Below are 26,299 nucleotides of genomic sequence, written 5' to 3' on the forward strand. Positions count from 1 at the left end.
AGCTTCAAAAGTGAAAAAAAAGTCTTAAGGATGTTGTAGACACCTTTTTATACACTTGAAGTCTGTCGATGTTGTAGTAGGAAGAAATAGGTATGACCTGGGTTTTATTAACTGCTGCAGGCTGTGAGGATACAGGGAGAGTAAAGGGGAAATAGTGAAGATCTGGGTGCTAGAGGGAGAATCTCACCTCTCAGAGACCCTTGGGTCAACCTGTAGGGAGAGTAGCCTTAGCATCACTGATGCAATGACTACATAATTCTAGGGATATTTCATTTTCTATTTTTTCTTAGCCTTACTCTTATCCATGACTTATTCTTTTATGTTTGCATAGTCAAAACATTTATAGGACTTTGTGAATTTTCTTAGTATTTGTAATGATTTACAGTAGTCCCCTTACTCACAGGGGATATGTTCGAAGATCTCCAGTAGATGCCTAAAATCATGGATAGTACCGAACCCTGTATATACTATGTTTTTTCCTATACATACAGATCCATGATAAAGTTTATGGGTTCTCTTTGTCATACCCAATTGTCAGCATCACTCTTGTGCTTTGGGGCCATTATTAAGTAAAATAAGGGTTACTTGACACAAGCACTATGATACTGTGGCAGTCAGTCTGATAACTGAGACAGTTCTAAGTCATTAATAGGCAGGCAGTGTATACAATTATGGATATGCTGGATAAAGGGATGGTTCACATCCAGGGTGAGACTGTGCAAGTAGCATTCATCACGCTACTCAGAATAGAGCACAATTTAAAACTTACAAATTGTTCATTTCTGGAATTTTTCATTTAATATTTTTTGGGCTGCAAGTGACTGCAGGTAACTTAAATAATGGAAAGTGAAACTGTAATAAGGAGGACTACTGTATTTGAGTGATTTTAAATTCTTTGGAGAGACTTTAAAAATCAAAGCATAAATAATATCTATGGTTGAATCATTTTTCTGATTTATTGCTTGAGTTCATTGTTTTAATTCAATTTATTACTTGAACTCATTTTTTCCAGTTCAGTACTTCTTGCTTGTGTCTGAAGTATGTTATGTGAACGTATTTTCCTAAGTGAAAAGTTTAGTCTTTCTAGTCATTCATCCATTTGACCAATCAACAAGTACTCACTCAAGTTTTACTATGTGCCAGGCCCTCTGTTTGGCTTTGGGGACATATTGGTTCCTTCACAGAGCTCAGTCTAGTAGGACTGTCAACACATAGTAAACAATGGGTATGACTGAGAATCAAAGTACTAGAAATGGAAGAATCGGCAACATTTTCCTTGTCTTTTTTATGATTAATTGGCTCATGATTTTTTAAAAAATACTTCAAAATAATTTGGTGTCATAAATTTGAAATGTAACTGTACTTGCTGTTTATAAGATAGACTAATGTTTCTTGCTTATTTGAAGTAATCTAAAGTTTAGGATGCTTTTTGAAATGCATATGGATTTTAGAGAGAGTGGAAGGGAGGATAGCGAGAGAAATATCACTGGGAGATAATCAACATCTGTCGGCTGCCTCCTGCACGCCCCCTTCTGGGGATCGAGCCCACAATCTGGGCACGTGCCCTGACCAGGAATCAAACCAGGGTCCTCTTGGTTCATGGGTCAGTGCTCAACCATTGAGCCACACCGGCTGGGCTGAAATGAATTTTTAAGCAGGTGTCATTTCTTAAGCTTTTCACAATATTTAGTGAAGTCAAAGATTTGTTTTTTTGCAAATGAAATTTCCGGTAACTGTTTCTTATATACAGTGTTCCTTAAGATGTTTCTAATTAAGGAAGGCCTGACACTAATTTTCATGTTTGCTCTTTTAGGAATGTTTTAAAGGAAGTTGGGCTACTCACAAGTTACTACATAAGAAAGCAAGTAAGTGAAATCACACATCTCTATACCTTATGCCTTTAAGTGGCTTTTGTGCAAAAGACAAGAATTCTTCCAGTTCTGAAAGTGTGTGTTTGAATAATCAGAAAGTGTGTATTTGAATATTCTGAGAGTGCAATCCAAAAGATAGAATTTGAACTTATTTTTTATTCTTTGTGTTGTGTAATCATGTAAATAAAATGTGGCTGAGTAATATCTTTGTTGGTCTTGTATGACATGACATGAAGACATGAAATGGATCTTGCTTGAGCAATACCTGAGAATATCTAATCTTTTGGCACCCTCTTTCCTTTGCTAGAAATGTTTGCATATTGTGGGCTGGGGCACATGAGCTATCTAGCTTCATTTAGCCTGATTTCTTGTTTTTGTTTAGTTTGAATTTTGATGGCTTTTTTTACTCAAAAGTATATTACTTTGTGTTTATTTTTTGGTTTTTCTGTCATCTAATTTTATTACTTGCAGTCTAATGTTTAATTTGCTCTTTCAAAGTTACTTTGTGAAACACCACAAAGTGAAACTATGGGCTGCTTCTTGGCTGTTGCTGTCATCCACAGCAATGTATCTTTGAAATGGCCTTTCCCGTTCTGGCCGTTCATCTTGTAAATTCATGTCATTAGTGTGCTGGCTTAAGACAGACAACCTGTCACAATTACCTGAAAATTGACAAGGGGTTTCTGTTCTTATGGCATTGCCATCCTGATGGATGAAGGCTGAAGGCTTGGCAGATAGCACGTGTTCTTGCTATAAGGTTCTGTTTCAGCTTACTGATTTTGGTATATATTTTTTATTATTCATGTACTTCGGGGGTTTTTTTTAGGAATTTGCTGATCTAATAGTTTGGTAGATTGTTTTATATCAACAGTTTAAAAAGATATTTTCTGTGACTGTATAAAGTGAAGCCTACATTTCATGGAAATTCTAGGCTAGTGTGGGAGGAAATGTGGTTAGAGAGGAGGAAAAAGGATTGTGAATAAATGGGTTTCTCAAAGCATAAATGGCAGAATTTGTTACCTCAAATCAAATATAAAATTGGTTTATGTAATGCCATTTAATTTTATTCACTCATATAATAAATACTGTATTTCTAATGTGTTTGGTATTTTTAGAGCTCTTTGAGCCAGTTATTTTATAATCAGGAAGTTAAAGCATAGGTGAGTGAAGGGCTGAAGTGAAACAGTATGTGAGTAAAAGAGCTTAGAGTTGGTTGCTACCCTAAGCATTTGCTAACTCACTGAAGTGTGCCTGTTTCTTCAGTCCTGGGTTTCCAAGGGTAGAGTCATTTCATTAAGACCTATACTACAAGAGAGTTAAACAGCTGATGTGCCCTAAGTGAAAAGAACATAATTATTACTGCACTGAACTGAAGCTATTTGGGTTTTACTTGTACTATAGTGTTTAGTATGGTGCCCTCTTGGATCTTTTGGGATGGTTTTCTTCAGCGGGTGAGCCTAATTAATATTCTTGATCCTTTGGGGCTGTGTTGGATAGAGACAACCCCCAGCTGGCCAGCCCTGTATCTTTTCCACTGATCCTGACTACACCACTGAGGATGACAGTCCTAGAGGAGGGAATGTCTGGGCAAGGGTGATCTCCAGAGCTAAGAAGAGCATTAGGCTAGGGATTAGGGGGAAAGAATGTTGGGTTAAGAAGGAATGGGGCATCATAAAAGATAGCAACTTACTCCAAGAAACAATAGTGAGGTAACAAATCAAGCAGTTCATATTATGAAGATGATATGCTTAGGCTTTTTCTTTTTTTAACATGTAATGTGTACTGATCTCTAATTAAGGATGCCTGATTATATCTTTGCGCATGTGGGATATTGTTGTGTAATTTGCTTTTAATATCTTTGACTGGTTTTGGCATTAGAGTAATTTTATTTCCAATAAAATGGGAAATGTCTCCTCCTTTTCTGTTTTCTGGAAGAGATTGTGTAGAATTGGTATTATCTCTTCCTTAAATGTTTGGTAGAATTCACCAGTGAAACTGTATGGACCTGGAGTTTTTTGGATTGCAGAGCTAATCAAGCCTTAGGAAAATTTCAAGTGTGAGTTAAATAAATGATTCAAGGGCAGGATTTTGTGTGTGTGTGTGTCATAGTAAGGACCAGTTAGATTACAAAGCCCTTAAAGGCACATAATGCTGATGCTTGGGTGCATGTTTCCTACGCCGTATTTCCTGCCAGAGTGGACATAGTGTAGTGCTTGCTTTTAGTCTGATCTGTAAAGGTTGTAGCACTTCACACCTTATTTACTCTCTTATGCGACACTCTTTTTATGTACCACTGATATATTCAGTGTGTTTCTTTGTCTCCCAATTCCTAAAGTAAGGTATGGAAGCATTTAACAGATGTCTTTTGAGTAGCCAGAAATAAGCTATAAAAATTCCTTTTTAAAAAAACACCAAAACTAAATAATACTTTTATTCCACTCCTCTGCCCTCCAAAGTAGTGTGCTTGATTTTTGGATTGCAGAGCGAAAGTTTTATGTAATGTTTCAGAATTGGTTCCTTCAAGCTCTGGGAGCATGTGTTACTTTGAGCTTCACCTTCAAAATGCTGAAATTTTAAATTTTTTGTGAGGATTAAGTGAACAAATCCATGTAAAGTGCTTAGCATATGTATAGTGCATAAGTGTTCCACAACTATTTAATAGCCATTTCTGGAAGAACTGAGTCAGAATTGTGGTCAGATGATCCCATCTTATGCAAAGCTTAGGTATATGCAGTTGTTTTATGTCAGCTGACTGGGGGAGGCAGCCTGCACAGAACCTTTTAAAGACTAAAAGCTTGGATGTGATGTGTTTGAGCTACACGATGGGTGTAGCAGGTACTCTTTGATACGGCCTCTATCTTACCTGGCCCTGTTTCATCCAGATGTTTGAGATACAGCTTCCAGGTATTTATTTACACTGTCCTCTGCTTTCACAGCTTTTTGAAAAAGATTAATTAGGTGTCCATTATATGTCTAGCACTTAAGGCTCAGGTCAAATTGATCCTAAAATGTAAATGAACTGACTTTTGAAGTGTAAATTTCCCTAAGTAAATTATTTGAAAAGAACTTGCCGGATTTCAATCTCATCTAGATAGCTTTTTGGTTATATTATTTGTTTGAGGTCTGCTTTCAATTCTTTTTTGAAAATAGGTTGTGGAAAGCTTGGAATGCAGATCAGCAGGAAGCTTTGAAAGATTTCATATGCTCCCTTCTCCTTGCTCCCCTCCCCAGGAGTATGTTAAAGCAAAAGCCTGCCTCTGGATTGTTTAGTCTGTCCTAGGTTCCAGGTGAAAATTATTTTGAGGTTCATATTTCAGACAGAAGCACTTGATGCAATTCATAGCTGAAGCAGGCATCAGTGGGCCTGCATTTCTAACAGTTTTCTATAATGTTTGACCCTGTGGCAGTGAATGCAGTCCAGTTTTGCACTGGGATGAAAGACAGTTTTCCTATTAACATTAGCATTCACAATGGTTTTCTTGAATTCCAGAGGGAAGAGAGAGATTTAAAATTCAATAGCACAGTAGAGCTTTGCTTTTGTTTTTCCATTCTTATTTTTTTCTATTTCTTTAACTTATATGTAATATTATAATTGTATTCTCCTCCAGAATAATGTGAATGGATTGGCTACATGAACCCCCCTTACCTCAGTTTCCTCATCTGTAAAAGAGGAAATTTGACTAGATTGGCTTTTTGTTGTTTTTGTCAACTTGTCACCATGCTATACATTCCATCTTCAGAACTTATTTCTTGTACCTAGAATTTTGTACCTTTCGGCCACCTTCACCATTTCACCATTCCTCACTTGCTTAATGTGGTATGATTTTATCTCTTCTTCCCCATTTCGTATTTTAAATAGGTTTTCTTTTTTTCATACGCTTCTAAAATTATTTGAAGCCTGACTTTCAAAACTTGTGATAGCGTGACAGTAATCAGGAAAAGATGGGTGTGCTTAGAAGGTATAGGTAGATACTGGGAGGGATTTGAATTCCTGCTATTTAAGGTCTATTTAGTTGTTTTATTTTAATTATAGATAGAAGTGCAATTTGTTGATGTGAGATACCATAGAGGATCTGTTCTGTGTGAAAGGATTCTTTCAGTAAACACAACATTATGTATTAATAACTAACCTGGTAAAGGGGGTGTGTGTGTGTGTGTGTGTGTGTGTGTGTGTGTGTGTGTGTGATTCTTAAATTTTTCTACTGAGTTTTCAGTAACTTTCTACTGATTGTTTCCTCCCTTTATCTTTACCTTTTCCTACCTCCTTCTACTACCCCTGTCCTGAAAAGAGAAAAATGACGCTCATAAAATTTTTAAAGCAATTTGAAATATTGACTTAATATTCATCAACTAAGTGGGAATTTTTTTTTTTTTTTTTAATTTGCTTTGGGGTTACTTAGAATCTTTCTTTTGGTAAGTGCACAGAATTTATTTGTAATACCTGCCTTCAGAAATTTTGCCTAGGCTCAGATTTTATATTTCAAAATGGGCTTCCTAAAAATAGATATCTTAGAGAGGATACAATTAAATTGATATTGTAGAGAGGATACAAGTTAGCATTTACTTGAGAAAAGAAGTTTTATGAGCAGTTCCTAGTTGATATTATATAAAAACTTACAATGTGGTTAGCTTGGGCTTTTTCTCACAAGACACTTAGATCTTTGAGGTATCATAGGGTTGTGAACATAGCAAGAAACAGTAGCTTTGGTGATACAAGCTAAGGTGGGAGTTTACTTGGGTTTTTGTGCCTGGGCTCTTTGGTGTGGTGTTTGTTCAAAGAGGTGACAGTTAAAGAATTCTGCTGCTCAGTAGCTTGACCACTGAAGCATTTTTTTCCCCTCTCTCTTCTTTTCTCTCATTCATCCATCACGTAGAAGATGAAAAGGCAAAGCGAGAAGTGTCTTCCTGGAGTCTAGAAGGTGATATTAACACTGACCCATGGGCAGGTTATCGATACACTGGTAAACTCCGACCACATTATCCACTGGTGAGTAAATAAGGTAATAAACATTTAACATTCTTTTAAACCAATTTTCAGTTTACTAAAAATGATACCTATAAATTTGTATTCTGATTATGAATCATACATTCAGGACTAAGTTTGCATTCTAGCTCTTCAGTTTTTATGGTACATTATTTGGAAGTTAATAGGGGTAATTGGCAATCATAGAAGAAGCAAAAAAAATTTTAGATGAAAGGATTAAAACTTCTTTAATCTTAAAAAAGAAAGTGAGAGAATAGATATTTTCTGGCTGGCATGATGGTATTGTATATTACTACTTTTCTGAAAATTTTTAGCATGATGTATTTCGACCCGATATATATATATATATATTTGTTGATTTCAGAGAGAGAGAGAAACATCAATGATGAAAGAGTCATCATTGATCGGCTGCCTCCTTCACGCCCCCAACTGGGGATCGAGCCTGCAACCCGGGCATGTGCCCTGACTGAGAATCGAACTGTAATCTCCTGGATTCTAGGTCGACCCTCAACCACTGAGCCACACTTGACAGAGCTTGACCTTAATTTTGATATGGCTTTCCCTCCACTCCTATCCCTCCTATGTTCTTGTCTGGTGGGCTTTAGGGTGTTAACATAGGAATCCATTTAAGTTGAAATCGGTTTGTCATCCATAAATACTTAATTTTTTTACTGATTTTTTTTAAAATAAAAGGAATAAATCTTTAAAAAATTAGGACAAATATCAGCAATTTAAGAAACTTTTTTTTTTTTTTTTAAATCCTCACCCGAGGGTATTTTTTTCCATTGCTTTTCAGAGTGAGTGGAAGGGAGAGAGAGACAGAGGGGGACATATTGATTGGTTACCTCCCACACATGCCCCGACTGGGGCCGGGGATAGAACCTGCAACCAAGGTATGTGTCCTTGGCCAGGATCAAACCCGGGATCCTTTAGTCTACAGGCTGACACTAACCACTGAGCTACCGACTAGGGCAAGAACCTCTCTTTAATCCTTGCTCCCAGAGATGATGATCAGGAACATAGTGGTGTATGTTAACTTGGAGACATTATTTTATTGTTGTTGGTTTGTCAGTTTGTTTGGAACACTGTGAGCACCTTGTTGTCTGCGTGTGATTTAAATCCTTAATGTCCTTGGTCACTCTCCCCCTTATGATATCTAAGTGGCATTAGCACTAGGAAAATGAAGCTTAATCTTCATGAAATAGATGTATTGTGATGATTAAGATATCATTTAAAACTTTTCATTTAAATGAAATGAATGAACTTTTTAGTGTTTTTCCCCACTTTTATTTCCTTTGTTAATAAATTTTAATAGTGAAAGTTTAATAGTGAAAGTATTTTAATTCATTTTAACTAGCATACATCTTTGGTGTTTTTAGATGCCAACGAGGCCTGTGCCAAGTTATATTCAAAGACCAGATTATGCTGATCACCCTTTAGGTAAGTTGTGCTGTGCTGATTCCTCAGTTTTTCATTTGTGAGCCTGAAGACCACTGCAAAAGAAAGGAGTGTTTTTTGTGAAGAAATTTTTCAGTGCCAGATTTCTTTGTTTATTTTTTGTTTTAGTTTTAGTGCTATATTTCTAATAAATGTAAACATGGCTTTTTAAGAGACACTGGAATATTTGAATTAAAGTTTATTTTCTCCCAAGAAATCTACCCAATTCTGAAAACATTGTTTAGATGTTAAAACTACATTCAATATAATATTGTATTTTGTGTTGTTTTATCAAATTCTAGATTAAAAGCACATTTTGATTTTAACATGTCCTCCTACTTTAATTAAATAATATATATTTAGATAAAAACAGATTGTGGAGGCCGCAAATGATTGCCTAACTAAAGAGTGGGCTGTAGAAATAATAGGACTAGTAGTGGTGATGATTATAGTAGTAATGGTGATGATTCTATAAGTGATATTTTTTCGCAGCTGTATGTCAGGCACTGTGCTAAGGTCTCACATGTTACTCCTGTGGTGGGTTCTGTTGTCTTCTCCATTTTGTAGATAATGATAGTGAGACACCCAGAGAAGATAGGTAATTTGCAGCACAAGCGAAAAGAAAATCTCTGATCTTAGGGCCTGTAGACATACCTTAAGTTGAATTAAGTGAAATTACTGATTTTGCATGTCAAAAATGGTTGAATATCAGTATTTTCTTGTGGTTTAATCTGTTAAGCTAAGCTGTCTTTGTTTTGTTCTCTAAGAAGTGGGGAACCATATTACAATTTTATGAATATAATTTAAAAATTTAGTTAAACTTCACTATTTCAGATACACTGAAGGAAAAGATAGCCTGAGTGATAGCTCTTGAGGATGTATAATTTCATTATTAATATTTTTAAATGCAGTTTAAAAAATACATAGACATGGTAAATTCTGATAGGATAAAATGTTATACAGTGAAGAGTAAGTCCTACTCCCATAGGCAGAATCACTATTAACAGATTTTTGTAGAACTTTCCAGAGATATTTTATGTGCTTACACACATCACCCCTCACTCCAATTATACACAGTAGAATCAAACTATATACACCTTTTCACATTGTTATATTCTTTTAATAGATCTTGAAGATATTCTTTCTTTTTAATGGCTGAAGTGTTTCATTGTGTGGATGTATCATAGTTTGTTAAACCAGACTCCTCCTACTAGTGTATGTTTAGATTATTTCCACGTTTTTACTTCTTTGATTGACTGCAGTAACTATTTTTGCATGTGAGAATATTTCTGTAGGTCAATTGTCTAAAGTAAAAAAGCTAGATCAAAGAGTACATGCATCTTTTATTTTGAGAGATATAACAAATTTTAGAGATTTTGCCAGTTGTTACTTCCATTAAAAACACATAGGAGTCTGTTTTTCCCCCCTTATCTTCCCCAGTATAGTGTATTATCAAACTTTATGAATTGTGCTAATCTGAAAGATGAAAGATGGTATTTTGCTGTTATTTTAATTTGTATTTTCAAATTATGAAGAAGGTTGAACGTCTTTTTATACATCTGTTAGTTCATCCTTAGCCTGTTCCCTCCCCTTTTTTCCAATTAGGTTACTAATTTTTTCCATATTGATTTATAAGCACTCTTTCTATACTAAGGAAAATAGTCCTTTGATGTATGTGCTATAAATGTTTTTTCCCAATTGAACGTTTACATTTTGTCTTTGTTTATAGCATTACATTCATGACAAAATTTCAGCATTTTTCTGTAATTTATCAGTGTTTTCTTTTAAGGTGTGTATAGCTTAATGACCTAGGAAGATATTTTTGGTTCAGAGATTATAAAACTATTTCCCCCTTTTCCCCCCATTATTTTTATGGTTTCACTCTTTTTATGTGTAATAAAATTTTTATTTAGTATTAGGTATTAAATATGGATGCAACTTAATTTTTTCCTGTGAAGAGTATCTGGTTGTCACGTCACTGGTTATTTAAAATATCAGTCCTTCTATTTATTTATTTATTTAAAATGCAGCCTATATACCATCATATTAAATTCTCACAAGTCTTTGAGTCTGTTTTGGATTCTATTCTGTTTCATTTACCCATTTGTCTAATCCTGTGTCGTTGCCAAACCCTTAATTATTAAGCTATATGATGTTTTAATCTTTGGTAGCCCTTGTTGCCCCCACCTTTCCTCTTTTTCAGAATTTTCCTGGCTATTCTTGCATGTTCGTTTTTCCAGGTGAAATCTGAAATTAGCTTGTCCCCAAAATATCCTGTTGCCATTTTTTATTGGGATAGTAGTAAATTTATAGACTAAACTGACACCTTTACAATATTGAGTCTTCCTATCCAAGAACAGGGTGTGCTTTTCTAATTTATTTAAGTCTCCTTTTATGTCTTTCAATGGTATTTTTAAAATTTCTTCATTTGGTCTTTTATTAAGGTTATTTCTGGATACTTTCTCTTTTTTGGTTATTCTTATAAATAGTATCTTCTATATTTTCTAGCTCATTGTGTATGGGAAAGTTATTGATTTTGACATTTATCTTATTGTCGGCCAACTTGCTAAATTCTTATTTCTAGTCATTTACCAGGTATCCCATTATTCTAGGGATATATATAATCCTACCTGAAATTGGTAAGGATTTTTTCCTTTTCTTTTTAATTTTATATGTCTTATTTCTTTCTCTTGTTTAATATACCTGCTAGTACTGTCAGGACAGTGTTAAATCATGGTGCTGATAGTGGGCATTCCATGATGTGGGCTCTTGGCTTGAGATTTATATTTATCATGCTGGCCATGTTATCAGAATTATCTTTCTAGATGATCATTTATTTACTTTTTGTTCCTTAATTTATGGCTGTGATGAATTATATTAATAGATTTGTTAATATTGAACTGTCCTTGTCTTTCCACTTAAGTCATGGTATATTATATGTATTTTGGATTCTGTTAATTAATATTGTAGTTGGGATTTTTATATCCACATTTATTAAAAAATATTAGTTTATGGTTTGTTATATTCTTTTTGTCACATTTTGAAATAATTATGCTAGCTCTAATTTTAAATGTTATTTTTATTGTTTAAAAATATTTTTAAATATTAAATTTTAAATATTTTTAACTTTAAAATATTTTAAATATGAATAATTTGAGTTAAGGTAATTTTATTAATGATTCTTAGGGCAGTATTTTCAAAAATTTCAAGTATTTTTCAATATTTTTTACTGTAACCCAGAGTGAAAAATATATTTTATAATATATTAAAAATATATTTTATAATATATAATATAAAAATATATTTTATAATATAATATGTATGTGTGTATGTATAAATTAACAATCAAACATTTCACAACAGCTTTTACCCCTATTCTATGTATGATATAATCTTTTACTTTCTATTCCATTTATTTACTGGTCACAAACAGCAATTTGAAAAACACTGACTAAGGTTCCTGCTTAAAAAAATAAATGTGTGTAATTGATTCATCAGTTGTTGGTGTATAGATTTATTATGAGATGATGGTCTTGAAAACAGTTTGTAAATTGTGTGGTACTACTCAAATGTGAATCATTTACTGACCTTTATTAGCACACTGCCTGTCATATAATAAGTACTCTATATTGTCCAGCCAGGCGTGGCTCAGTGGCTGAGCATCAGCCTGTGATCCAGGAGATCACAGTTTGATTCCTGATCAGGGCACATACCCAGGTTGCAGGCTCGATTCCCAGTAGGGGGTGTGCAGGAAGCAGCCAGTCAATGACTCTCATTATTGATGTTTCTGTCTCTCTCCCTCTCCCTTCCTCTCTCTGAAATCAATAAAGGTATATTTTAAAAAAATAAGTATTCCGTATTGACTGAATTCGAATAGATCTCTAAATTTATTCTTTAGAATGCTTCCTTCAGTTTACTTAGCACATTTCCTTTACATGTTGAAAATATTTTTTCAAAAAATCCAACCTCGACCCTCCTAAATTATGAAATACCATTGTGTGAAATAGTGAAACTTGACTATTATTATGTCATCAGGGAGATACTTAAGCCTAATACTATCTCTTTCTGTTCATTTGGTTTTACGTACTGATTTTCCTTTCCAGGAATGTCTGAATCTGAACAGGCTCTTAAAGGTACTTCTCAAATTAAATTACTCTCATCTGAAGATATAGAAGGGATGCGACTCGTATGTAGAGTAAGTATTTTTTTCATCATTGGGTAGGACATGTTTCACAGTTATTAGTCATGAAGGCAATGACTTGCTGATTTATGAAAGGCGGGCATGTTCTGTTATAAGGATATGACTAGCCATGCTTTTCATTAAACTTTTGTTAGTATATAATATTGTGCAACAGTTGTTTTCTTCTTAAATAACCTATTTGAAAATTAGTATGTTAGGAAATGTATATTTACTTGAGAGTCTATTTCTGTTGCCCCTTATATTTTTAAAGAACCAAATTTTTATGATATTTTGTCATTTTATTTTCACAAGTCATAACATAGGACAGAGTTTAAGGCTTATATAAAGCTAAGTGAAAGCTCCTGTTGTGAAATACCTATGTAGCGTGGTATTAGTGGCTAATACTTATTAAGTGAAGTCACATGTTCACATTTTTCTAAGGAAAAAAATTTGAAGAATTGATACTATTTATTTAGAAATGATCCTTAATGTTTTTATTCAGTGCTTAGATACTAATTTTCTTCAATCTGGAAAATTTTTATTTCTATCACTTATGTGCTGTGATTCTTTGAGGAAAATCATTCATTTTTAATTCTCACCCAAGGAGTGAGGATTTTTTTCTATCCATTTTAGAGAATGGAAGGGAGGGAGGGAGAGAGAGAAGCATTGGTGTGACAGAGGCACATCAGTTGGCTGCCTGCCACACATGCCCTGACGGGGGTGGAGGTCAGGCCTGCAACCCAGGTACCCTTGACAGGGAATCGAACCCAAGACCCTCCAATGTGAAGGCCAACACTCTAACCACTGACCCACACTAGCCAGGGCTCATCTATTTTGTTTGCCTCCTTTCCCTCCCCCATTATAGAAATATGACAGGACTCCACCTCTACCAGTTGATAAATTGTTTAGACTACTTAAGATGTGCATTTCCACATAGAAATCAGTCAAACTTTCTTGCGCTTTATGAATCTTCACAAAATCTGTGATAGTGCAGGGGGTATAGATTTCTGTTTTTATTTCATTTCTTCTGGAATGTATTAAGGGTTTTTCTTTTACAGCTTGCTAGAGAAGTCCTGGACATTGCCGCTGCGATGATTAAACCAGGTGTAACTACTGAAGAAATAGATCATTCTGTACACTTAGTAAGGACTTTACATTTACGCTTTGAAAATTTTTCACATTGTTTAATGTTTTAGACTTCTAAAATTTAAGTAAACTTAAGTTCTGAATGCCTAAAGTAAGTTGGCTAAGGTAATTTGAAAGCATATTTTTACTTTGCTTCAAATATAGAAACTATTCATTGGTCATTATTCCTGTCTTTAAGTGTCTATGAAATACCTTGTTTCTGAAACCTCACATTTCTTAACATTATGGTGTAGCTTTTATAAAACGATTAATTTTATTAGTGCTTGAAGTATGTCACTACATACATGACATATTCTGAAATAAAAAGAATACAAGTTCTGAAACTAGATTAGTGGGGGAAAATGTTCCCTTTCATGTCCACAGTAACAAGACAGTAAATAGACCAGGTACAGGGTGGGGTGGGCAAAGGTAGGTTTACAGTTGTGAGTACTCAAAACAGTTTATTCTTGTATTATTATTATTAATTACTGTATTATTTTCCATGTGAACAATTGTAAACCTACTTTTGCCCCACCCTGTGTTTGTAGTAAGTATGATATAGGGATCTTTATAGATATCCCTATATCTTTATTTTATAAAGATTGCCTATCCATCAAGCAGAGACCTTAAAACCCTATAGCAGATGCGTGTACACATTATATATAAATAAATTGTTCACCAAAGAAGAGCAATGACTAGTTAACAAATCACATGGAAAACTAATTAAACTTGCTCTGGTCATCAAACAAATGAAAACCATAAAGGTCTACTAAATTATTAAGTATTTTTTAAAATGTTTATATCCACTGCTGTGTGGGGATGATGAGATGAGGTGGTATTACTATAAATTGGGACAACCCTTTTGAAAAGAAATTTGATGATGTGCCTTGAGCATGTAAATGTTTTCTAAAGACTTGATATTTAGAAAAAATTCTGAATAAACCCTGATTTTTGGTTATTGTTCCATATGTTATAAAATAGGTAGCTTGCAGTAATAGCACCTTGAGTACTTCCTATGGGCCAGGTGCTCCTTTACATGCTTTTACTAAATTGTTTAATATCCTTAAGTATCCACGAGGTAGCTACTACTAGCATCTCCATTTTATAGGTAAAGAAACTGAGACAGAGAGAGGTTAACTTGTCTATGGTTACACAACTTGTGATGGGGTTGATGTTTTTAGTCAAGAGTCTACTGTGAGAAATAATAGAAGTATATTGTTAAGGGGAAAGTGATAGGCCTGTAGTTATTGGCAAGGAGTGATATTTTTTGAGGAAACAATTTAAATTTCCAGTAAGTGTAATTGTCAATAAAATTATTATGTATTCCACAAATTGTGTTATGTGCAACTATTTAAAAATTATTAGTAGTATGGAAAGAAAAATTATATATTCTGTGACTACCACTGTGTAAAAATATCTTAGTAAAATAGGACTTGTTATTGAAAACCAGACCGTTTTCTTAGAGGTTTCTTTGTTGTTCCATGTGATTGTAGTGATTAAAATGTCATAGGGATATAGGCTGGTTTCTGTATAAGAAATTATAATTACATTAAAAGTGCATGTTAATATTTGCTTTAAATATTATGTTTTTACTTGAAATAATACATTTTTCAAAAGTAGTTAATTCTAAACTAGAGTGTTCATATTTGTATATATTTGTAATAATGTAAGTTTGCTTTTCCTTTGCTATTGTCAGTAAACTGGTTTTGCCTACAGTCCGACAGGCACAAACCCTGTTGTATACTGGTTAAGATAACAGCTAATGCTATTTCTAAAATAAAATATTAAGCAAATTCTTCATTAAGAGCAACAGATATTATCACAGTTTTCAAATTTTAAAATCTGATTAATTGCATAAGGTTTTTGCTTTTACACATCCAAATTATTTTCTCTGTATTTTAATTTATTATAGGCATGCATTGCAAGAAACTGCTATCCTTCTCCCTTGAATTATTATAATTTCCCAAAGTCTTGTTGTACTTCAGTGAATGAAGTTATCTGTCATGGAATTCCAGACAGACGGCCCTTGCAAGAAGGTGATATTGTTAATGGTAAGAAATATGTAAGTGTGACTTCTGTCACCACGAGCAGAGAAACAGCTAGGTTTGGGGAGTCCGATAGTGATTTATGTTTTCTTTACTCCCTGTCTTTCCTTTTTCATATTTAAAATTTAAAATCTAGATTATCATATGTGATTGGTAAATAGGTGAAAGGTGTCAGTGAATTGTGGAAGTAATGTTGATTCAAGTGGGATTTTTTTCCCTTTTTCTTTTAGTCCACTAATGGTTTGGAAGAGCTCAGGGCAGACTTTCTTACAGATAAAGAGAAATCCTTAGTAATATATGAAGATCTTAAGAAAAAAAGCTAAAAATCCTGCAGAAGTGCCTTCCTTGATATAAGAAGTTAAGCTTTCTTGGGAAGCTCCAAGTGCAGAGGAAGAAGCTGCCAGACATTTTCCTCTGTGATTAAAAAATAACAAAAACGGTGAAGAAGACTCCCCTAGATGGTATTTTTAAATCTTTTTTTTTTTTTTTTTTTTTTTTAATATATCTTTATTGATTTCAGAGAGAGGAAAGGAGAGGGAGAGAGAGAGAGAGAAACATCAATGATGAGAGTGTCATTGATCGGGTGCCTCCTGCATGCCCCTGACTAGGGATCGAACGCGCAACCCGGGCATGTGCCCTGATCGGGAATTGAACCCCGATCACCTGGATCCTAGTCGACGCTCGACCGCTGAGCCGAGCCGGGCTAGATGGTATTTTTAATGTTGATGAACTTGATCTCTTTAGTAATCCGGCATCTCCAGGAACCTACATATCAAATGAGGAAGCATGAGCCCAAGTGTTGAAGGCTGCAGAGAGTGCACTGTCGGTGATGCTGGCTGTGAATGATAGTGGAGACACTGTTTCCATTTGGATAGTTAGGGTACCTTTTCATAAAATTCCATAGGTTTTGAGGGGTCTGCCCCACCCTGTTTTCCATATAAACCCTGTTATTTGTTACATGCATAATGCATGAGGTTTTTTAGGAATGGGTGTATTGTGCTAGAACCAACACATCTGTACTGTGATATTGTGAGTTGATTGAAAATTCATGGTTTAAAAATACTCATTTAATGTGCTCTCTGGTATATGTTTAGTGTATTATAGTGGTGTAGTAATAATCTTTATTCTTAAGCATAGGGACCAAGAGAAGGATAAATATTCACAAATAAGTGAAAGACAAATGAGATTTTTGAAAAATAAGTGAAGAATAGTGTTTTTCTATTTATTGATTTCACCAGGAAGAGGAAAAACTGGTTGAAGATACTAAATTAAAGCAGTATTTTGTTTAATGTCAAATGTAGTGTAGTCTTCCATTTAATGTTAACTCAGGTTATTGATCTTGCATGAATGTATCCTGAATGAATTTTTCTTCTGCCATACATGATCTTAATTAGAATATTTAAAATCCCACCGTCTGGCTTGTTCTGCGTGACCATGTCTGTTGTCCACAGTGAGTTCAGTTGCATTATAGCCAAGGAGTGTCTATCGGGCAGTAACTGTATATCCACTGTGGTCTAATTTGAGAATGCAAAAGTTATATTTCTCATTAAGCTGCTTGATGCTCTCATGTTGGAGGAATTACTTCAAGTTTGAAATAAACACCAATGTGGTCTTTATATTTGCACCTTCTTTTGCAGTGGACATCACTCTTTACCGCAACGGTTATCACGGGGACCTGAACGAGACGTTTTTTGTTGGAGATGTGGATGAGGGAGCACGGAAGCTGGTGCAGACCACGTATGAGTGCCTGATGCAGGCCATCGACACAGGTCAGCCTGAACGCTGGGCACCCGCGGAACTGCCTGTGTTGATGCTTCTTGAATGACTATCCGTGCCAGCCTTACCTCTCCTCTTGCTGAGTTAACGTTGGGCTTTCACAGTGATGGTTTAAGGATGACTTAGGGTCCCTTGATGAGGATGGGCCGAACGATGGCTTGCCATCCTTTGTTTCGTCTGTTCTCTGTCTTTCTTTGGCTGATAAATGAGCAATTTCTAGATAGTTCTTGGGTGTAATTTTTTTCCTACTTCCTTATTCTTTCATAGATACTACCTTCTCATAAAAATCTAAAACAAGATGCTAGATTATGAGGGAAAAGAATGATCCTTCTTTACACTTTCCTCTCTTTCCTTTTTATATCTCTCTCTTCTCCTGAGATGTTCACTTTTACCAGGTTTTTTCTCCTATGCATTAACACACACAACTATGTTTAAATGTTAGGATAAATGGAATCATAATATTTGTAATATTCTGTAATTTGGTACTTTTTAACTAATAATATCCTAGGGATCTTTCCAAATTAGCACATGTACCTGCATGCATAGTTCTACCACATTCTTTTAATGGCTATATATTCCTTATGTAAAAATTTCTACAACTGTTCCCCTGTTGGATTTTGATGTTTTCTAATTGTCTTGCTATTACAGTGAATAATATCTTTGTGTAGAGGTGTATTTCTGTAGGATTTTTCTCAGGGTCTCTTTGCCCATACAAACAATTCATCCAGGTTTTTTTGTTTGTTTGTTTGTTTATGCTACAGTTTATGAGGAGAGAGAAGGAAAGGCTTGTTGCAAATGTTAAGTCTATTCCCAAACAGGACAGTTTGAGGGCAAACAACTTTTCAGTTGAAATCCATAGCATTTCAGCTTTATTGTTCAGTGTTTTATCTGCATCTTTCCACACCCACTTCACCACCACAAAAAATAAAATAACCCTGATCTGTCATCAACAAAGTATTGGACAGGACAGGATTCATTGGCAAACATATAGTTATCTCTAATAACTGAGATCCATTGCCTTTATTGTTTTTAGTTTATTTAACATTCATGGGAGATGATGAAATTTTTACTAATTTAATGAAATTGGAGGAATGAAAAATGAAAGCATGTGATAGTGTCATGTATCAGTATTTGTGTGGTTTCTTTTTATGTATTCACTATTGGTTATTTAGAAACTTTAGTCCTAAACTGATGGTTTTGTGAGATGAGAACTTTAGTGTTTAGTTTCTCATTTGTGGAAGCTTTAGTTTTAAATTGTTAGGGTTTCTGCCAGGTAATGTGTTCAATGTTTATATCCTTTTGCTTCTTTCTGACTTGATTGAAGTAACCAGACAGCTGAAATGTTTTACAGAGAGTCGCCCAGAAACTACCAGAAACCAAAGTCCTCATAACATAGCCAGGAAAGAACAAAAGTTGTTTAGTCTCTGGAAGGTGCTGAACGCCTTTATATATATATCATTCCTGCCCCATTTTCCACTAATTTTGCTACCCACCTGGTGCAGAGCACAGGAGAGCTTGACCAGTTGTTGAAATTAGCCTTCTGGAATAGTGTTTCTCAGCCTACATATTAATGTCACTTCGATAATTCTTTGTTTTAGGGGCCTGCCCTGTGCATTGTAAGTTGCTTGGTAGCATCCTTGGTCTCTACCCAGTAGATGCCATTTGCACCACCACTCCTAGTTATGGCAACCAAAAATATCTCCAGATATTACTAAGTGCACCCTTAGGACCAGAATTGCCTCCACTTTGAGAATTAGGGAGGAATCTCCCCTTTTATTTTCCCTCATTATTGATGAGCAGGGATTTTCTTTATTTTATACTGTGCAACATGGATTAAAATATTGCTTTTCTTCCCGTTGACTGGGGCTGATTGGAAGGCTTGAATGGGAATGCAAGAAAATCATTATGGAAGACAGTATGGTTCCTAAAAATCATTAACCTCACACCCCCAAAAAATGTCAAGTTGGAACATCTGGCTAAAAGCAAGTAAATGTTAATTAAAATGAATCCTGAGCTTTTTGCCCAGAAATTTGATTGGCTGGAGAAGGTTTGTTGTACCTGAACCTCAGGTTGAAATCCTGAGAAGTCAGAAAGAAGCAAAAAGAATATAAACATTGAACACTTTATCCTTTTTTTTTTAGTCATTAACACTTAATTTTAATTAAAATTAACAGTTCAGATGAACAGATTAGAATAGTGTTTAAAATCGACTTCTGAAAAATCACATTTATATGAAGGACATAAAACAGGCCAGGAGTCCAAAAAAGGTGCAGCTCTTATTATTGCACTTGAATAAAACGCACTGTTCGTGGCAGCATAATACTGAGACCACACAAGGCCAGGAAGAGAAGACAGAGGACAAACCCCAGGTAGGACTTATTCTGGATTCTGAGCTCTTCAGTGGCCTCAGAAACAGTTAACATTTCAAAACATTCAGTTGGAGCTCTTTGCACAAATGACTGCTGTGTCTTCACCATGTTTTAGTTGCACCCACGCTCTTCGTGCCAGTTCTTGCTCAAGTTTAAGGTGCAGCTGGATCTCACGTGATGGGACACCTGCTACACCACAGCACCTAGAGCCCAGGCTGAGGAGGAGACTAGAGAGTCTGAGGACTGCCAGAACCATGGCTGGATTCCCTAGGAGTCTGGCAGGCCCATTGTCAGGGGTCTCAGTGCTGGGAGAGCCTTACCAGCAATGAGAACCACTTCTTTTGTTTTGGTTTTTATTGAAACAGACCTAAAAGTCATAAAAATTAAACGAAGTAGGAAGTATGTACTAGTGAGATACCTTTGTACGCCTTACCCCCAGGGGCAACTATGAATAATTTGAGAACTATTTTCATGGGGATAAAGAAGCCCTGAGGAAGTAATTCTTTGAAAAGTTGATGAGAACGAAACTCAGGACCAGTCAAGTTATTTTTTAGACATTCCTTTCTCCTTTGATATCCTTTCCTCTTCTCTCTTCTGCTCACTTTAATAGAATAGCACACTTGACCTTAGGGAAGGGGAAGAGAAGTGTGTTTTCCATTCTTGTTTGTTCAGAAAGCCAAAGGTGCCTCCCCCCATTCACTGTATGCATATTGTCCGTTTACACATCAAAGGAGGAAGTACAGGTGCTACTGGTTGGAATCTCCCCTTTTCCATCTACTGCCAGAATATCCTCTCTGTGCCTCAGTTTCCTCATCTGACAGTTTCAGCGTGTTGGCCTATAAAGTATTCAGAATGGTTCCTGGCACATTGATAGTAATTGCTTAGTAAAATGTTAGTTATTATTACTCTTTCATAAGCCTTCTCCTTCCCTTTTAGTGAAGCCTGGTGTTCGATACAGAGAATTGGGAAACATTATTCAGAAGCATGCTCAAGCAAATGGCTTTTCAGTTGTTCGAAGCTACTGTGGGCATGGGATCCATAAGCTTTTTCATACAGCCCCCAATGTACCCCACTATGCCAGTAAGTACTGTCCAAAGATTTGGTATTTACTAACCATTTATTCAACAAATATTTATTCAGACATTTAACAGGGTCTATTATTTCATATTTATTAGAGTAATCGATTAGCTGTTATAAATTGCATCTGATTTAATAGACCCCTCAACATGTATGATTGCTCAAACACAATACATGTTCACACAAGTTCATTTTATTCACGTAACAGTCCAAAACGTGTGTTTGGCCACTATGGGAAGTGGGGCAGTTACTCTGTGACCTAGGCCCTGTCATTTTCAACCTTTAGCTTTCAGGAGCACTTTGGGAGTTACCCTCCTAATCTGTAGACATTGGGGAGGAAGGGGAAAAGCATGGAGGGGGGTATGCTTGGGAGGTTTTAATAAGCCAGCCTAGAATTGGGATAATCACTTAGCATTTATTTTCATTGGCAGGAATTTAGTCACATAGCTACACTGTAAGGGAAGTTAGAAATGTCATCCAGCTGAGTACTCTCGAAGAAAAGTAAACTAATTTTCGTGAATAGCCAACAATCTCTGCTACATGACTAGCCATCACTATTCTGATTCCTTAAATGAAATTGTCCAGCTTGATTTGACTTGAGTTCTTAGTATATGTCAGATTTTGTACTATTTCTTGTTATAAATGAGGGGAATAGACAAAGTACCTTTCTTCAAGTTGAGTGCTGTTTGATAGAATAACAAAGAAAGTGTAGGACAATTAATGTTTTCCAGAAACCCTTTTTCTTGGAGATATAAGACAATGCAGGAATAAGTCTTGTTATTTAGTGCTAGAAATGAAAGCTGTTTTTGGTAAGTGACCTAAGGAGTTTAACAATTATATATGTGCTACGTAGACACTTTCATATATCTCCTTGTGCTTAAGTGTTCTCATTTGTACAATAATAGGGAATGCTGGCACCTACCCTAGAACTATTATTAGGATTAAGTGAGATATTATCACATGGAAAGCACTTAATATAGTGATGATATACATGATCTCAGTGATTTTTAACCAGTGTGCTGCCTTACACAGTTGTGCTGCAAGAATTTTTAAAACATGCAGTACCTGACTGTTTAGTCAGAGGCACTGACCTCTCTTCCCTTAGATTGTCAAATTAAAAAAATGACAACAGCCAACACAATAATAGCCATCTGGTGTGAATGTCCTGTCTTAAACATAAGTAGAGTTGCATTTTATTGGTCACATCACATAATAAGGTTGCATCTGATTGGTTAATTCTTGGTACCAGAAATTCTTATATACAAGTATAGGCACCTGATTTTTTAAAAAGTCACCTGGCGAAAAAGGGTAGGTAATTATTATTATTTTTGTAAGTCAATCAAAATTATACCTATTTTTTGTCAGATCAGCAAAATATATATATTTTTTTGGTGTGCCGCAGAATTTTAGTAATTAGTTTATGTGTGCCATGAGATGAAAAAGGTTGAGAATTGTTGCATTACCTCATTTTATCATCACAACTGTGCTTAGAGAAGTAATTTATTTACTCAACTTCACACAACCTAGTAAGTAAATGCCAGGGCTAGGATTTGTACCTGGGTTCTGTCTGCTTTCTAGAGTCAGTCTTCTGTACTCTGTGCTGCCTAGTAAAGACTGAAGTAATTTGTCGCTGGGCCCTGTAGGAGAAATAAAGAATGGCTGTGATTTGGTGTCGGGGAGAAAAGAAGGGGATGAGTGTTCCAGGTGGAGGGGAAGCATGAATAAGTCCTTCAGTTGAGACTGAGCACAGACGATATAAGCTTGGCTTAGTATTATGTGTTAAGAACTAGTTAGTAATAGGCAGTGCCAGCCCGAGAATCTTTGACTTTATTTGTAGAGATTTGCAGAAACATTTTTGAGCAGAGGGATGGCAAGGTAAAGTTGCTATTTTGGGAAGACTGATTTGGCAGTGGTATCTAGAATGTGTTGGAGGTGCAATAGCCCAGTGCACTGGCAGTGGTCCAGTTGTGAGGTGCTAAAATCCTAGACATTGGTACTTGTGAAGAGGAAGGGAAATGAGCGAGAAACCACTTAACAGGAGGAGCTGAAGAAGTCATTTAGAGCACAGCATTTGACATAGATCAATAAGCATTTATCAGCAGACCACATAGTTCTTTTTATTTAAGCTGTGCATTGTGCTTGAAATAAAAGCTAGGAACAGAAAATTAGTAGCTGACTTCATTCCTTGCTGGTAAGCCCTGTAATCAGCCGATGTGCATTCTCTCAGAACGGAAGTAGCTATTATGATTGCAATGGTGTGCGTGCGTGTAAATAGAGTGTGTGCAGGGAGGGAATGAAAAAAGTGCCCTCACTTGCAGAGGTGACAAGCTCAGGTTTAGGTATGGATTATACAAAGAGAGACTGAAGAAAAAATTTCTGGGAGAAGGGGATATGTGTCAGTGATGTTGGGGTCAGCAAAATACGATGCCACTGATATACAAGAGATGCCACTTGAGTTTTTTAAAACCATTTAATTCGAAATTTAAAAAATCTGAAAAAAGAGGTAAGGACTAGCTAGGTCCGCTTCATTTCGTACATTGGATATGTTTATGAAAAGTCATGTGTAAATTTGGCTTATATAAGTCAGAGTATGTTGTGATCACTCTAGGGAAGTGTTAGAGGAAACTGCTGAGAGCCATAGTGAAGGAGAGGCCTTTCGAAATGTAAATGATCTCCGCGTGGGTTTGTAACTCCATGTCCCTGACCAACTGAGGGTGGACCGAGGAATTGGGCAACTTCCCTCCACCCCCTTCTGTGTAAGAGAAGTCCTTGTTAGGTGAGAGTTTGTTTAGTTCTTTAAGTTGTTAGTGATTGGGAAGCAATGATGATAATACCCTACATTTAAAGTGTATGTTACAATAAGATGATAGAGCAGGTACAAATTTTTTACAAAGTACTTAGCACACTAGCATCTGTAATAGTGTAAGTCACTCAGATAATACGTATTGGTTGAGTGAGTTATGTTGAGAAACCAAAACCATGAGTCAAGATGAGTGGGAGTTGTAACTTTTCTAGAATAATGAATCAGTGGTAGAAATGGGAGTGGAACTCAGATGCTGTGTATCGGTGTTGTCCAATAGATGAGACACATATGTAATTAAAAATTTCTCATGATCATATTCAAAGAGGAAAGAGAAATCGGTGAAATTAATTTTAATAGCATAGTTTATTTAACCTTTTACATTCAGAATATTAGCATTTCAGCATTTAATGAATGTAAAATTATTGAGAGAGTATGTCCTCTTTTTGTCTCTGAAACCGGCCTAGTTTTACTCGCACCGCTTATCTCACTCTGACCAAGCGCCTGCCGAGTCTCAGTAGCTGCGCACTGTCAGAAGCGTGCTCTAGATCTCGCCATCCTTTTTGCTTCCCATGACACCACACGGACATTCGCGATGTTTCCTTTTGATATCCTCGGGAATAGGACCAGTTCTCTATATATAGTAATTGCGTGTCAGTTGGAGAGAGAAAGTTCATGAAATTAGAAATAAAAAGTCAAAATTATGTTTGCTCCTCAGATTTTGGCAATACCTAAGGTAGTGGAAAGCAGCATGAGAGCTATTCACTAGGAAAGCTGTGGTGAGGTTAGACCATACCTAGAAAGTATGGTATTTAGTAAATTCAGCCTCAGGGGACACGTGTCATTCATTACCAAAGGCTCCATGATGAAGACCAACAACCAGACCAAAAAACCCCAGAAGCCATGCTTTTGCCATCTGCTGGTCTGACTGTGCAAGTGCAGGCATTCATTTATTGGGGCTGTTATCAGTTGTTTTTTAATTTGAAATTTAACTGGTTCTCTATTTTTGTCTGAGATTGTCTAAAAAGGCCTATCCCTATTTTTATTTATTTTATTATTATTTTTTTTAATCCTCACCTGAGGATATTTTTTTCCATTGCTTTTCAGAGAGGGTGGAAGAGAGGGAGGGAGGGAGGGGGAAGGAGAGAAACATAGAAGTGAGACAGACACATCGACTGGCTGCGTCCCTCACACACCATGACTGGGCGTGGGGAGTGAACCTGCAAGCCAGGTATGTGCCCTTCACTGGGCATCAAACTAGGGACCCTTCAGTGTGTGGTCCAACACTCTAACCACTGAGTCACATGGGCAGGGCACTATCCCTATTTTTAAATTATGACATTTTAGGTGGGTGGAGGAATGGCAGTTCTGGACACTTTAACTCATAATTGTGTTTCTCACGATGGTCCTGGAAAATACTCTTATATTAGTGAATTTGGATAGAAAGGTAAATAGTATTTGGATGGAGAAATGGAATTTCTGATTTCAAATAAAAAGGGATAACCTTATCAGCATTTAAAAAAATAGGCTTTGTTTCCCTTTGAAGATAAGTAAAAGAAGACAACTTACAAAACTTTGAAAATCGTGTAGCTGTTTCTGTTGGCTCTGCCCTGACTCCCACCCCACATCCACACACACCCCTAAACTGTTATACCTGGATGAGTAAGGAATTTTGCTTGGTTCTATGATTGCAATTCTAATCCTGCCATAACATAAATGGTGGCACTCTTCCTTTTGTAAAAGTGATAACCACATCTAAAATTCAGCTTACCAGATATCTGTGTATTTTCCTAGAAAAACCATAAGCAAAATGAACTGCACCTAGGACAGTATCTGCTCCAGAGTAGGTGGTTTTCATTTGTTGAATGATCTACTTTAAGAAAGGAGAATTGGGAGAGGAGAAGGTAATTGAGAATGACTGATGGGAATGTAGTTGTGTACTCTTTCCAGTGAGCTTTCAACAGTACATTTGGTTTTTTGCTATGTTCTGAGATTTTTTTTTTCTTTAATTTCAGAAAATAAAGCAGTTGGAGTGATGAAGGCGGGCCACGTATTTACAATTGAGCCAATGATTTGTGAAGGTGAGAAAAAAGGATGCCGTATTGTTCTTTCATTGAATTTTTTGTTTACTTTTGGTTATTGATGTACAGATTAGCATTTCCATTCCCTGTCCTATGTTGAATTTGGTTTAGTGTCATGTAGAGAACTAAACATTGAAAGGGTTGGCAAGGAAGCAGTATGTTCTTCTGTCAGTAGATGCAGAAGTACTTGAATCTTGGTCCCTTTCATAAAGATCCTGTCAAAGGATGCATTGTAGTAATTTTTAATTTTTATTTATTGATTGATTTTAGAGACAGGGGAGGGGAGAGAGAGAGAGGTTGGCTGTTCCACTTATTTTTGCATTCATTGGTTGCTTCTTGTATATGTCCTGACGGGCAATCAAGCCCACAACCTTGGTATATTGGAGCAATGCTCTAACCAACTGAGCTACCCAGCCAGGACCTGCATTGTAATAATTAGAAGCCTCCATCAAATCTGCATAGAAATTCTTGCTTGACGTGGGGGAGAGGTTGGGAGTGGAGAGTAGGAGTAGGAGAAAAGAAGTAGAGCCACTCACTTTGAGGCAGGCACAGTT

General features: G+C 36.0%; 1 protein-coding gene across 1 annotated transcript in view; it reads left to right on the plus strand.

Annotated features, from left to right (window-relative positions):
• The window catches only part of METAP1 (methionyl aminopeptidase 1), a 60,704-nt gene that overhangs the window by 30,451 nt on the left and 3,954 nt on the right, over positions 1–26,299 (plus strand). Inside the window, exons 2-10 of the mRNA XM_081129162.1 lie at positions 1,814–1,865; positions 6,746–6,858; positions 8,235–8,295; positions 12,396–12,487; positions 13,531–13,614; positions 15,510–15,648; positions 17,280–17,411; positions 20,724–20,867; positions 25,680–25,745. Of these exons, the coding sequence (XP_080985288.1) occupies positions 1,814–1,865; positions 6,746–6,858; positions 8,235–8,295; positions 12,396–12,487; positions 13,531–13,614; positions 15,510–15,648; positions 17,280–17,411; positions 20,724–20,867; positions 25,680–25,745 (883 nt within the window). The remainder of the gene's footprint in view (positions 1–1,813; positions 1,866–6,745; positions 6,859–8,234; positions 8,296–12,395; positions 12,488–13,530; positions 13,615–15,509; positions 15,649–17,279; positions 17,412–20,723; positions 20,868–25,679; positions 25,746–26,299) is intronic.

Source organism: Miniopterus schreibersii (genome assembly GCF_964146895.1).
Source record: "Miniopterus schreibersii genome assembly, chromosome: 1".
Taxonomy (NCBI): Eukaryota; Metazoa; Chordata; class Mammalia; order Chiroptera; family Miniopteridae; genus Miniopterus; species Miniopterus schreibersii.